Source organism: Rhyacophila brunnea, unplaced genomic scaffold, assembly GCF_057557595.1.
Source record: "Rhyacophila brunnea isolate RB1 unplaced genomic scaffold, BYU_Rbru_1.0 scaffold_1, whole genome shotgun sequence".
Lineage (NCBI taxonomy): Eukaryota > Metazoa > Arthropoda > Insecta > Trichoptera > Rhyacophilidae > Rhyacophila > Rhyacophila brunnea.
Window position 1 is genome coordinate 31192183 of NW_028232751.1, and position 12255 is coordinate 31204437.

The following is a 12255-nucleotide window of genomic DNA, read 5'->3' on the forward strand; positions in this document are numbered from 1 at the left end:
TAATTATGTCACGAGCATTACAGTGGGTTTATTTATTAGAGCAGTATGAAAATAAATAGAGGCAGATTCAAGTTAATGGGATGTAAAAAAATTAAACAAATAACATAGTTTTTTAGAACAAATTAATAATCTTTAAAATCAACCAATGACTTTTTAGCTCTGCATACTTTTTCACAATGAACTTATTTTATCTCAAAAGTAATAAAGCAGTTCAAAAAGTTGCGAATCAAATGAAATTTATTTTATAAAAACCTCAATTTATTTCAAATTAAACCTACATCATAATAATTCATTTATTAGTAAAAACATGTAAATTGAATCACAGTTGGAAAAGTTTGCTAAACATTTTAATTAGAGTAAATAAAAATGAACAAGTATTTTCAAAAATATACAAATGAAACCATTTCTTTCATTTACAACATGATTTCCCAAACAGTATGGAAATATGGAGTAAAAAAACAACCTGATAAATTATTATACTAAAATTATGATATCTGGAAATTTATCACACAAGATTGTGTCAAGAGTCAATAGGTAGATATTACCTATTACAAAAATGTTAAAAGTGTCAGATAATCTATCAAATAACAACAGTGGTAAAGCAAATTCTGATAAACTGAGAATTTTTGTTTCCAAAAAATAAAGCAAAGTGGATTAATGTGTAATATGTTTTTAAAATCAATTGTATTTTTGCACAAAAATTCATCCATAAGCATGCAATAATATAAATCTCTATTTAGAAATATGTTTTTAAAATTCCATTTTGCAAACATTTCAAAATGTTCATCAACTAGAAGACTTGGCATTTCAGCTAGATCCCCAACAATATATACATATGTGCCATTTTAGAGAATTGTAGTTATTTTAAGACAGATGACCTAGCATATTTAAAAGCATTTACTTATATACATATTAAACTGTCCATAATTATTTCATACATTTATAAAAAATTAATTACTTTATTTTCATATTATGCTTGATTGTCAGGGGCACATGTCTCTGGGGACCACCACTGTATTACTATTTGGTTAAAAAAAAAAACAAAACAAAAGAATAATAAAGGAGCCTATGGGCTTTCAATAAACATTTACGCTAAAGCTTAAGTTGAAGGAAAGAACAATGAAATATAGAAAAGAGTGGAAATATGCTAAATTTAGTTGTGCAAGACTCATATAATGACCGAATGATGGAAAGCCAAAAAAAGGCTCGTAGAGTCGCCTGGCTATGAGTGAGCACATATATTATATTCCCAAACGCATTTTTAAACAAATGCAAAGTCGCGACCGATGGTCAAATACAAAGAGCACTTTCCACAAACGAAAGCACTGCTCCATCCACCGGTCGCTAACCAACATTAGAGCCCAGAACTCGCAAGAACAAATACATAAATCAACTTTGCCATATATATATACATATACAAATCACAATTGGCGTGACCAACATTTAAAGAAAGTTTGTAATAAATATTATTTTAAGAGATCAATGAACCAGTAGACATTCTAAATGACTGAGATATACTAAAACTTATAATGTAATTGAAAAAAATATGGATTAAACTAAAAGTAATATCTAAATCATTGACAAAAAGATGCCAAATTTAATCAGACCATGGAAATTTGCTAACCCAATTGATATCAAAAGAGGAACTGTGAAATATGGACCGTATTACCAATTCATATCATAAATAACGTTGAATTTCTTCACTTAAGTTTCATCTTTTCACCAAAGAATTAAAAATTATATACATACTTACTCATAAAAATATTAAATGCAAAAATAAAATGAGTGGCTTTAATTTGGTGATACAATTATTATTATTATTGCGGTGGTCATTAAAATATCTCAAAAAGAATGATTTAAATTATTATTGTAAATATTCCTCTAGGACTGCAATTGAGTAAACAATCCCACAATTACTTGGGGAAAATAATCCTTTAACAAACAACACTCTAATAAAATCTATTTAAGTCAAGTTCTGAGCAGTAATATTGATAAGATTTAATTCATACACAGCATGATAAGTATTCATATTTTATATAATTTCAATCACAATAGCGACTCTCTTTAAACAGTTATTTAGTAATTGTAATGTAAAAACATTTTTCTCCACATTAATGTATTAAACTTAAACTAGAAATATTTCTATCAGTACCAATAACACATCCCAGTGTTTATAAAAATGTACATCATATTCATTATATTCAGCAAAGAACAATAATTAATAAATTCTACAATATTATTAAAATATTCAAACACCCGGGTACCTACACTTGCAATAATTATTAACTCACCGGCAGGTACGCTGTCGTTGTACTGTGTACAACAGCCAACGCACTAAATACAACAACTGCTTTATTGTTATGCCCTAAGATAAGAGTTCCTAGAAATTTTTCAACATGCTTCAACATCACTATAAGCAATGATTACATACTCACCTTATAATATACGCAAGGTTTTGTTTAAAAAACGGGTGTCCAAAAATATGTTACAATCTTGTATCTAATTATACACAATATGTATGTGACTACCTTCAAACTTCAGTAAAACCATTCTCAAAAATAATTTAAAACACGAAGAATATTAACAGAAACTGGTTTATTAAAAACCAAACTGTGTAATAAACGTGGAATTTAATTTCTTTCATATCTATTACATTTTAGGGTGGGACTCTAGTAAAATCTGCATAGGATAAAACAAAGAAACCACATTAAATTAAATAAATTAAGGTTGAAAAGTAAAATGTAATTTACAAAAACAAACATTATGAACTGTGGATTAATTAATTTTTCGCAATTCATCATCAGATGACACTTTTTGAATTGTATTCTAGTTGAAGCGAGATTAAATATTTTTTAATAAAATCTTTAAAATCTGACAATCTGTGACAACCTAAAGCCCAGATAATTCATTTAACGTAATATTATGTTGTTATATCACAATAAATACAAACTATGTAAAAAAAAAAAATAGTTTCCAATATAACCGGAGACATCTTTTTAAGTAAATGTAACAAAAATATTTTAAATAATTTCAAAATAAATTCATTATAATTCATTTAATTAAACATCGTAAGTAGGGATCTCAAAAACGAATAGATACTTTATTTTGATGTTATATTAATAATTATAATGGAATTGGTAGTAATTTTGAATGGAGTAATCAACTGTCGGTAAAGTGTAATTTTATTAAATACACAGGTTTGACATTATATGTGATAGCTAAACCTGCACTTGCAAATAATTGCAGTCTCGTACTTCAAACACTAAACTATACTCGTCTATGACTGAACCCTTAAGTTATTGAAGATATTATACTGTTATATATAGCTTGCCTGCCGGGATGTTAAGAAATATTGTCGGGTGTTTAATTTTTCTGTCATATTTGGCTCGAGGAAGATTTCTTCGTTATAATAATACAAACAGTAAAAAAAATAGCAGTTATCAGAAGGCGTAGGAGACTAGTAACTAAATTTTATACAATGCAAAACGTCACACAACTTTTATGAAGATAGTTCTCCACTCAAGGATAAGTATATTGCTTAGTCATCTTTAGTGCACAAAATGTAATATAATAATAATATTACTAAGCTATTTTTATATTGAAAGAAATGTGTAAACAAGTTAGTGTTTCAAACTGAATTTGGTAACAGAATGTTATTACAAATCCATATATTATTATTATTTACTTACAATTAACCTTTAACTTTTTTTTAATAATACAAGATACATCTGTATGGGTGCTAATTAATATTATACACAATAAGCTTATTACAATGTTTTGAAGTATATTTTTTAAATAATAACAATACGAGAATAAGATATTATATATAAATAGTTTATAGGCTTTCAACTAATAGAAAATTACAAAACTGTACAGTGCATAATGCTTGTAAATTTAATCTACATACCACATTCAATCTACCCTAAAGTATCGGTGTATATGAAAATTTTTTAATTAAGTTAACATATATATTACCATTATATTGTTAACGTATATATTGTGATGTTTTTTATGTCATTAATATATCATATTTTATTGCAATCGCTTTGAGGCGTACATCATATTTTACCCTAGAATGTTAATTGTTTTTGTGTAAATTGTAAATACTAGTTTATTTTCGAAGTAAGCACGCACGTGAGGTATAAACGATAGACCAACGCTTCATGAGCGTTGCCTGAAGGCCGACAGAAGGCACGGAGGGTATCACCCCTCAAAACCTCATAAAATATCATCATACAAAAATTTTGATTGTTCAGAAATTACGACCAATTAAATTCAATCAACCGTTCAACTGCCCAGCATTTCTAGAGTACCTATTCTAACTACTCATAGTAAAGTTGATCTCTTTCTAAACTAAAACTACAGTAGTACCTTGTTAATAAGAACACGGATAATTCGAAATTTGCCGTAATTCGAAATTTTCGCGAAAAAAAAGTCCCTTGAACATTATTTTCATATTTTGAAATTATTTCAGTCCTGGCATATCAAAATATTCAATAAATCGTAATAAAGTTCACTATTTCATGAGCCAGTCATTGAAAATTTTGACAGACTTTTCGTAAAACATCATAAATTACTTATTTTAAGAAGGTAATAAAAATAATTCTGACTTTTTATGACCTATTAACACACACGGCACCGGAAATTTGGTAGGCACAGCAGCTATGATCGTAAACAATATTGATGAAAATCAAAAAAAAAAAAATTTTTATTTTTATATTTTCCCCCCATACATTTCATAATTCGTAATGCGAATTTTTTTTCAATTTTCGGTCCAGTGGAATTCGTATTAACGAGGTTTTACTGTATTTATTTTTTGCTCCTATAATTAATCGTAAATTTTACTATCAAATCCGGAGGATAACATCAAATAACTATATTCTAGATTTCACTGCATTATATTATCAACATAGTCTGGAAGATATTTATCTAATACTCATGAAAATGTTTGTACAAAAACACATTCATAAATAAGGCAGTCAAAGGGTTAATGTTTTGACCCATTAACATTCTAGGGTTTACGACATATTATTTTCAGTTCTGTGGATTATACTGTATTTATTATGAATAGAACCGGAATATTTTACTATATAATAGTGACAAAAAAATGCTAATATCTAGTAACTATCAATAATATTATGATTCAAAACAGTATTATTAAATATAAAATAGTGGAGGCAATCAATTTGCTAGACTTTATAATGTTATTCAAGTTCATTTTCTTAAAATATTTCCTCATTACAGAAAAGAAAAAACAAGAATAATGTAAAAAAAAATATTATGTAGGTATATTGCATGTTTACATTTTATAAATTCATTAATAGGTATATATTTTTAATTTATTCAATACTAAATATACAGTAGATATAAGAATGCTAAGATTCTTATTATATTAATAGACCTAGAAAACATTATGACAAAAAATCACAGAAAAGAAGGTGAATTGAGTGTGAAGGCTTTCGCTTTGTGGAATTTTAAACACTTCAGATAGTGTAGATATAATAATAATTAGCATAAATCATGGAATGATCTATAGCTTAATGATTAAGAGCTCTTATCCGAATAATAGATCCACTTTGGTCCAACTTTTTTTCTAGGATTTTTTCTATGTATGTTTTAGATTTTAAATTCCATTATCATTTTCATTGTTAAATTATATTTTCGTTAAATGCTATTGTCGTTTAAATATTAACTGCTTCTTTAAGAATCAAAGTACGAAATGGATATGCAACGAACAGAAAAACAAACCATGGCATAATTTCATTCATAGGGTGATGCTTCTCAATATACGACGTAACAGTTTCCCTTGCTTTCAGCATTTCTCTTATTGCGCCAGAAGATTGGTGCTTTGCCACCTCCTCCTCCTCCACTGAAAAACTCTTCTCCACAACTTCTTGCTGTGAAACACGCATTGGCGCGGAATGTCCCGGCGCACAAGTCAGTGACGTGAAGAGGGGACTTCCCCTTTCCGTGTCACTTATTATGCGAAATGTCGCTTGTTAAGGGAGCCATTTTTTTACAATTTGTTTTGCTCATTATGCGAATTGCTCGTTATGAGAGGTTCCACTGTAGTAGAAAAAAATATATAATAATATTTTAATTAACCTTGTTCGAATAATTCATTTTCATTATTATATACACATTTTTACAAATCATTTAGTAACACTGGTGTTGGGTAGAAAAATCAATAGTAATATATATAATAATAATAATATAGCAATAATTTTGTTGAATTGTTAAAGCTGCAATCCATTTCGAATTTCAAAAACATGTAGAAGAAATAGTGAATAAAGCACAAAGGCATAAAAGAAATAGTTTGCTAATTCTAAGAGCATAAAAAATGTGTTGGGCTAAATCCTTACATGGTTAGCATAAACTTAATATAACACTGTTTAAATAATTGCACACCTCAGTGTATAATGAGAAGTAGTATGTAGTTACTTGAGCCCATAAAAGTGTTTCTTCTTCTTTGGTGCCGGTAGATTAGCGAGTCTCACAAGTATCATATAAGAGAAAACCTGACATCTTATCCACAGTTCCAAATATAACCGCTTAATTAGATAACACAAAACAATAAAATTAATTGAAAAATATAGTTAGATTACTTAAAACCGTAAACAACTAGCCTTATCCGTTTGTTCTTGGGGCGATCGTGGTGATACTGATGCAGGATTATTTGTGTGATTCTTCCTCATTCGACCACCGCTTCTCCACCTCCTGCAGCTCATACTCCCACTTCAACTCGAGCTCTCTTATATCTTTGGCGATTCCAACTTCATATGTATCTTCCTAAAAATTACAAATTACTTCTATTATTATAAGTAAACATTAAATTGACTACACTAAAATATGTAGATCACTCTTATAGCACCGTTGTAGGTCTCACATGGTAGGAGGCACATGATATGTCATTATGCTTTCCCCGTGCTCTGACACTGAAGTGTGATAAAGTGAAGTAAACATATGAATTTGGAATTTATATTAGAAGAAAATATCACAGTAGAGTAGCACAACGTGGTATGTTGAGGTGCATAATGCGTAAAAACAAAAACCACAATACGGGAACAAACAAGGGCATAATATGAAATAGTTTGCTGAAAACCTGATATGGAAATGGGCACAACATATTGCTCAAAAAAGAAATGATCACTGGATCCTAAGAGGTAGAAAACATTCGAAGAGCTGCTTGATCGACGAGAAAGTTCAGTATGTAAATTCATGGCAATGCAACACACAGGATTAGCGGAGAGAGTTAATGAAATCAGGTTGGAACGACCTTAATCCAGCAGTGGATTTATCCAGGCTGGTGAAGATTTGAATCAAACACTTGAAGTATGGTCATGTTACAAAAATTAAATGGTAATATGCAAGGATGCATTGTGTACACCAGGGGTTGGCAACCATGTTGCCACGAAGGGCGCAATTCAAATTTTGAATATAGCCAGGGGGCGTACATACACATATACACATATATATACCTTTCTTGAATGCTGATAACTATTGAAAATCCCAATAGAACTTAAAATCTTGATATAACCCCAAAATCACAGAAATTTGCATTAATAATAATATGGAGTTTTATAAATTAAACACCATATTTATTAATCAATCAATTAATATTTATTTAAGAGAAGATACACACATTTCGACATAAATCAACATAGAAAATATATAACTAATATTTCAAGCTTTAAAATAAAAAATACAAATACTAAAAAAGTTATATAATAAAACAAAATCTAAATTTTCAACATTATTATAAATTTAAATTGTTAATATGTATTTTAAAATGGGTGTTCGTATATTTAAATGTACATACTTACATATATTTATATGCATGCTAGGCAAAAAGAAAAATCAATGCGACACATGGCACTGTAAATCTTCAGCTAACTTATTATAGTCAGGTACATCATTAGAATTACTTGTCCTTAAGCAATTATCCAAGTGAGGGTCTGTATCGATATTTTGATTTTAAGTTTTTCATATTAGAAAACAGATACTCGCAAGAATAAGTCGTTGCACAGTATGAAGATACGTTTTAATGCACATTGTCTTAAATTAGAATAACTATTCTCTTTGACAAAATTCCAAAACATTTTATCATTAGATACCTATAATGTGCTTTTAATAGCTATAGTATCATTTTGTATATTTATTATTTTTCTAATTCTAGGTCTTCGGTATTACTGATTTCAAAATATTATATTGAAATCATACTGAGTAGGTATATCATGTTCAGTAATATTGAATGGATTTATAAAAAATCTCACCACTGGTTCTAATAACACATATTCTTCAAATCTAGAAGAAAACACTTCTATGAGAGTATCAAAATCTTTATATGATGTACAAATAGAGTTGTCTTCTCCCAATTTCTCAATAATATATTTAAGATTTAGGAAATGTGATGGTTATTTTTTTATTATTATTATTAATTTAATAAAACACAAATTTTTATAGTAGGTACTATTTTCACTTTTATTAATTATATCTGGACCGGTTTCGTCCGCCTCAGAGGGACATTTTCAACTAAATAGTTATGACTAAGCTGGACTTTCGAGTGTAACATTTGTCACGGGACCACCCATTGAATCATGAATCACAAACCCATTATTTTTCTCGCGGACATAATCATAATAAAACAGTATTATAATTTGATGGTATCTTGAGGGCGCATCGAATATTCTCCGAGGCCGCGTTGCTGACCCCTGGTGTACACCATTCTTATTTGAGAGCACCACACTCAACACAGTGTAACATTTTACATCAACGCTTAGATACATGAGATAAATTGAAATGTGTCGCTGAGTTTCAAAACCCGCTATAACACCTTTTTGAAATAATTGAGATATATATATCAATGGATTCGTTATTAAAATCTCTACATGAAAATTTTATTGTCTCTTTCAAAGTCCGCTACGATTGACTGTCATTTATGAAAGAAAATCAATGTGTCAATCAATTCACGTTATAACACCATGTGTTACATTCAAAATCCCCTATAACACGACTGACCAATAAGAAGCGAGAATCAGACGAAATGCAACATGGCCGCCAGTACATTTATGTTGTGAGTTGCGGTAGGAGTGCTGTTTTGTTGATTTGATATTCCTACGATTTATAGTCTTAAAATGTGTGACGAACTTATAAATATGGTTAAATCTCCAGTTAATAAAGCTAGGACGAGGTTGAGCCAACCAAAATCTTGGAAAGTCAACGAAATGCGCCGTAAACGGTAAGTTAAATTAGACATAAATGTGTTAAAAACGCGCGGGTCATCATCTGAATTTCCTGTGGCGTGTAACTCAATTATGAACTGGTTAAAACTGTGCTTTTCTCTAATACATTTTTATAATTTATAATAATAAGTTTATTTTTCTGTATAAAACTCTATAAAAACCTTTTGATGGGTAAACGTTATCACCTTATCACTTATCACATATTCAGCAGTGGCAGTGTTATGTTATTTAGAATATTTTCAGTATGATTTGTGAAGAAAACAGTTTGTTTGTCAAGCACGCCACTGTTTTAAAGAAAATATTTAGCTCTACAGTATTATTCAAATGGTTGCTGTGATATTAAATTTGATACTTTTCATAACATGTGAGCACCAAACCCTATAAAACCGATTTATTGGTCAGGCACTAATGCGCACCGATAAACCACGTAAATTATTATATTTTGGAGCATTATTCAATGGCGCCATTCACAAACCGCACTTGTATGTTATCAATGTGTAGGTACTGTGAAATGTTTTATAATTTATTACACATAATAACTTAGTTACTTTATAAGTATAACAAATACCTTTCACGTTCAAGTGGTGATGCTACTGGCTCAGCGCGGTGACAGATTATTTGACTCACTTATTTACATGTTATGAAAAAAAAGAAGGCAAACAATTAACCCTTTTACTCCCAGCTGATTAAGCCTAGCATATGTGAAAACTCCCACGGGTTTTTTGCCAAAAAATTGTCGATTTAGTTTTTTTTAAATAAATAATTCTACACATGTTTTAAAAATTTTAAACTTTTTTTGTGTGTTCTCAATGGTGTATAAAGCAATAATAAGTAATAATATTGATAGTTTAAATCAATAAAACAAAAGAAAAAAATAATGTTTCAATATTTATTTAGAAATGAACGGATAAAACTATGTTTGAACTACTAAACAAGTGTGACAACATTTTTTTATTTATAATTGATATATCAAATTTTATAGTATAATCTATTCTTATCTAGTAACAGAAAAAAAAAACATATTATTATTTCCCTATGAAATAGAATTTTTATGAAGTAATCAAAAAAAAATCGTATAGTGTCAAGGTATTCAAGAATATTATTCAATTCACGAAATCGCAAGAGAATTTGATACAGTATCGAGGACTAATGATATGAGAATGAAGTAATTTCAAAAAATAAGTTTCAAAGCACTAAATCAATTATAGTAATATTTATTCATGTATTTTTTCACCATCCTACCAAAAGAACAGTCAGTGGGCATCCATTGTTTGTTTGGTCAGTTCATAGAAATTACAAAATTCATTTTGTAATGTGATATATGAATCATAAAACAACTAAAAGAAATTTCAGAACATAAAATGTCTCATAAAAATAATGTTTTATTATTTTTATGACCCTCTTTAGTCTCGAGTTCGACAGCAAGAACAATTATGACTTGTGAGTTATTAGGGTATGACATAATTATAAACAAGTTCAACACTAAAATAAATATTAGTCACACCTAACACAGAGCGAATATAGTGCTTTGTCTACACCAGACGATATATGACGGGAAAAAATTTGGAATAAATCGTAAATTTGGTTCCAAACTTTCGGCCGATGGATCGGCCCAGATGGAGTTTTCGCATAGGTATGGTGGGCCGAAATATCGGCCGAATGGGAGTAAAAGCGTTAATTCACCCAAATAAAATATAAAATAAATGAATCAGACATGTTTGCAGTCAAATTATGAGAGTACCGCGTCACTCATATTTTTTAAAACCAATGTATATATTTTATTTTATATTATTTTTGTGAGAACGAAAAAATATGCTGTACATAGTGTTTTTATCTAAATTGCATTGTATTTTTAATTGAATTATTTTTACTGAACAATGAAAAATTGTAACATTTTTAATAATTTTTAATGTTTCCTAATTTTTAATTATGTCTTTATATTAAAGTTTTCCCTTAAGGCGAAGTCTTCACTGAGCCTTTTTTAAAGAGGCACCTATCGGAAAAATACGAAGCTTGCAATTTGAGACATTTTTTTGATAATTTACAATTTCAACTATATTAATGAATAAATATGTATATGAAAACATTAAAAATATTTTTTTTTTTTATTTTAAGTCAAAGACAAACTTACAATTGTAAAAAATGTAATAAAATGTGAATTTGTTCTATCGGTCCGCACCCTATTATTACATATATTTTATGGTCATATGTATTATTAAAATTTAGTTTATTAAGTTTTCTAAGCATCACCTAAGCGATTTTTGACAAATTCATAGTTTTAATATTTTTTATATCTATTTTAAAAATCATCGATTTTTATAAAAAATATAAATGTGTATAACTTGAAATCCTTTTTATTTATATCAAATCAATTATTTTTATAAATATAAATAAAATATTTATATTAATATAAATAAAAAGGATTTCAAGTTATACACATTTATATTTTTTATAAAAATCGATGTTTTTTAAAATAGATATAAAAAATATTAAAACTATGAATTTGTCAAAAATCGCTTAGGTGATGCTTAGAAAACTTAATAAACTAAATTTTAATAATAAATATGACCATAAAATATATGTAATAATAGGGTGCGGATCGATAGAACAAATTCACATTTTATTACATTTTTTACAATTGTAAGTTTGTCTTTGACTTAAAATAAAAAATATTTTTATTTTTAATGTTTTCAAATATATATTTATTCATTAATACAGTTGAAATTGTAAATTATCAAAAAAATGTCTCAAATTGCAAGCTTCGTATTTTTCCGCTAGGTGCCTCTTTAAAAAAGGCTCAGTGAAGACTTCGCCTTAAATTTGTATTTATGTAATATAGGAACAAGATGATAATGTTTTTTTTTTCATTTTAAACTGCTATTTTAGAATATCTACTTACTTATAATACTAATTTTAAATGAATAAAACGTTTATTAAATAAAAAATATGTAACTCTTTTTCATCCTACCACGCGCCACCAATGGAAGATTCCGACTTTAAGCTGTTAAAAATG

General features: G+C 28.4%; 1 protein-coding gene across 2 annotated transcripts in view; it reads right to left on the bottom strand.

Moving 5' to 3' along the window:
- Positions 1-5618: 5618 nt before the first annotated feature.
- The window catches only part of roq (RING finger and CCCH-type zinc finger domain-containing protein roquin), a 40608-nt gene continuing 33971 nt past the window's right edge, over positions 5619-12255 (bottom strand). The window contains exons 16-17 of one of the 2 annotated variants that reach the window (XM_085943036.1): positions 6627-6789; positions 5619-6066 (exon numbers count right to left, since the gene is read on the bottom strand). In XM_085943036.1, coding sequence (XP_085799162.1) covers positions 6673-6789 — 117 coding nt within the window. In that variant the 3' untranslated portion in view covers positions 5619-6066; positions 6627-6672. Of the gene's footprint in view, positions 6067-6471; positions 6790-12255 lie in introns of those variants that run through there. The other variant, XM_085943026.1, reaches the window with a different exon arrangement.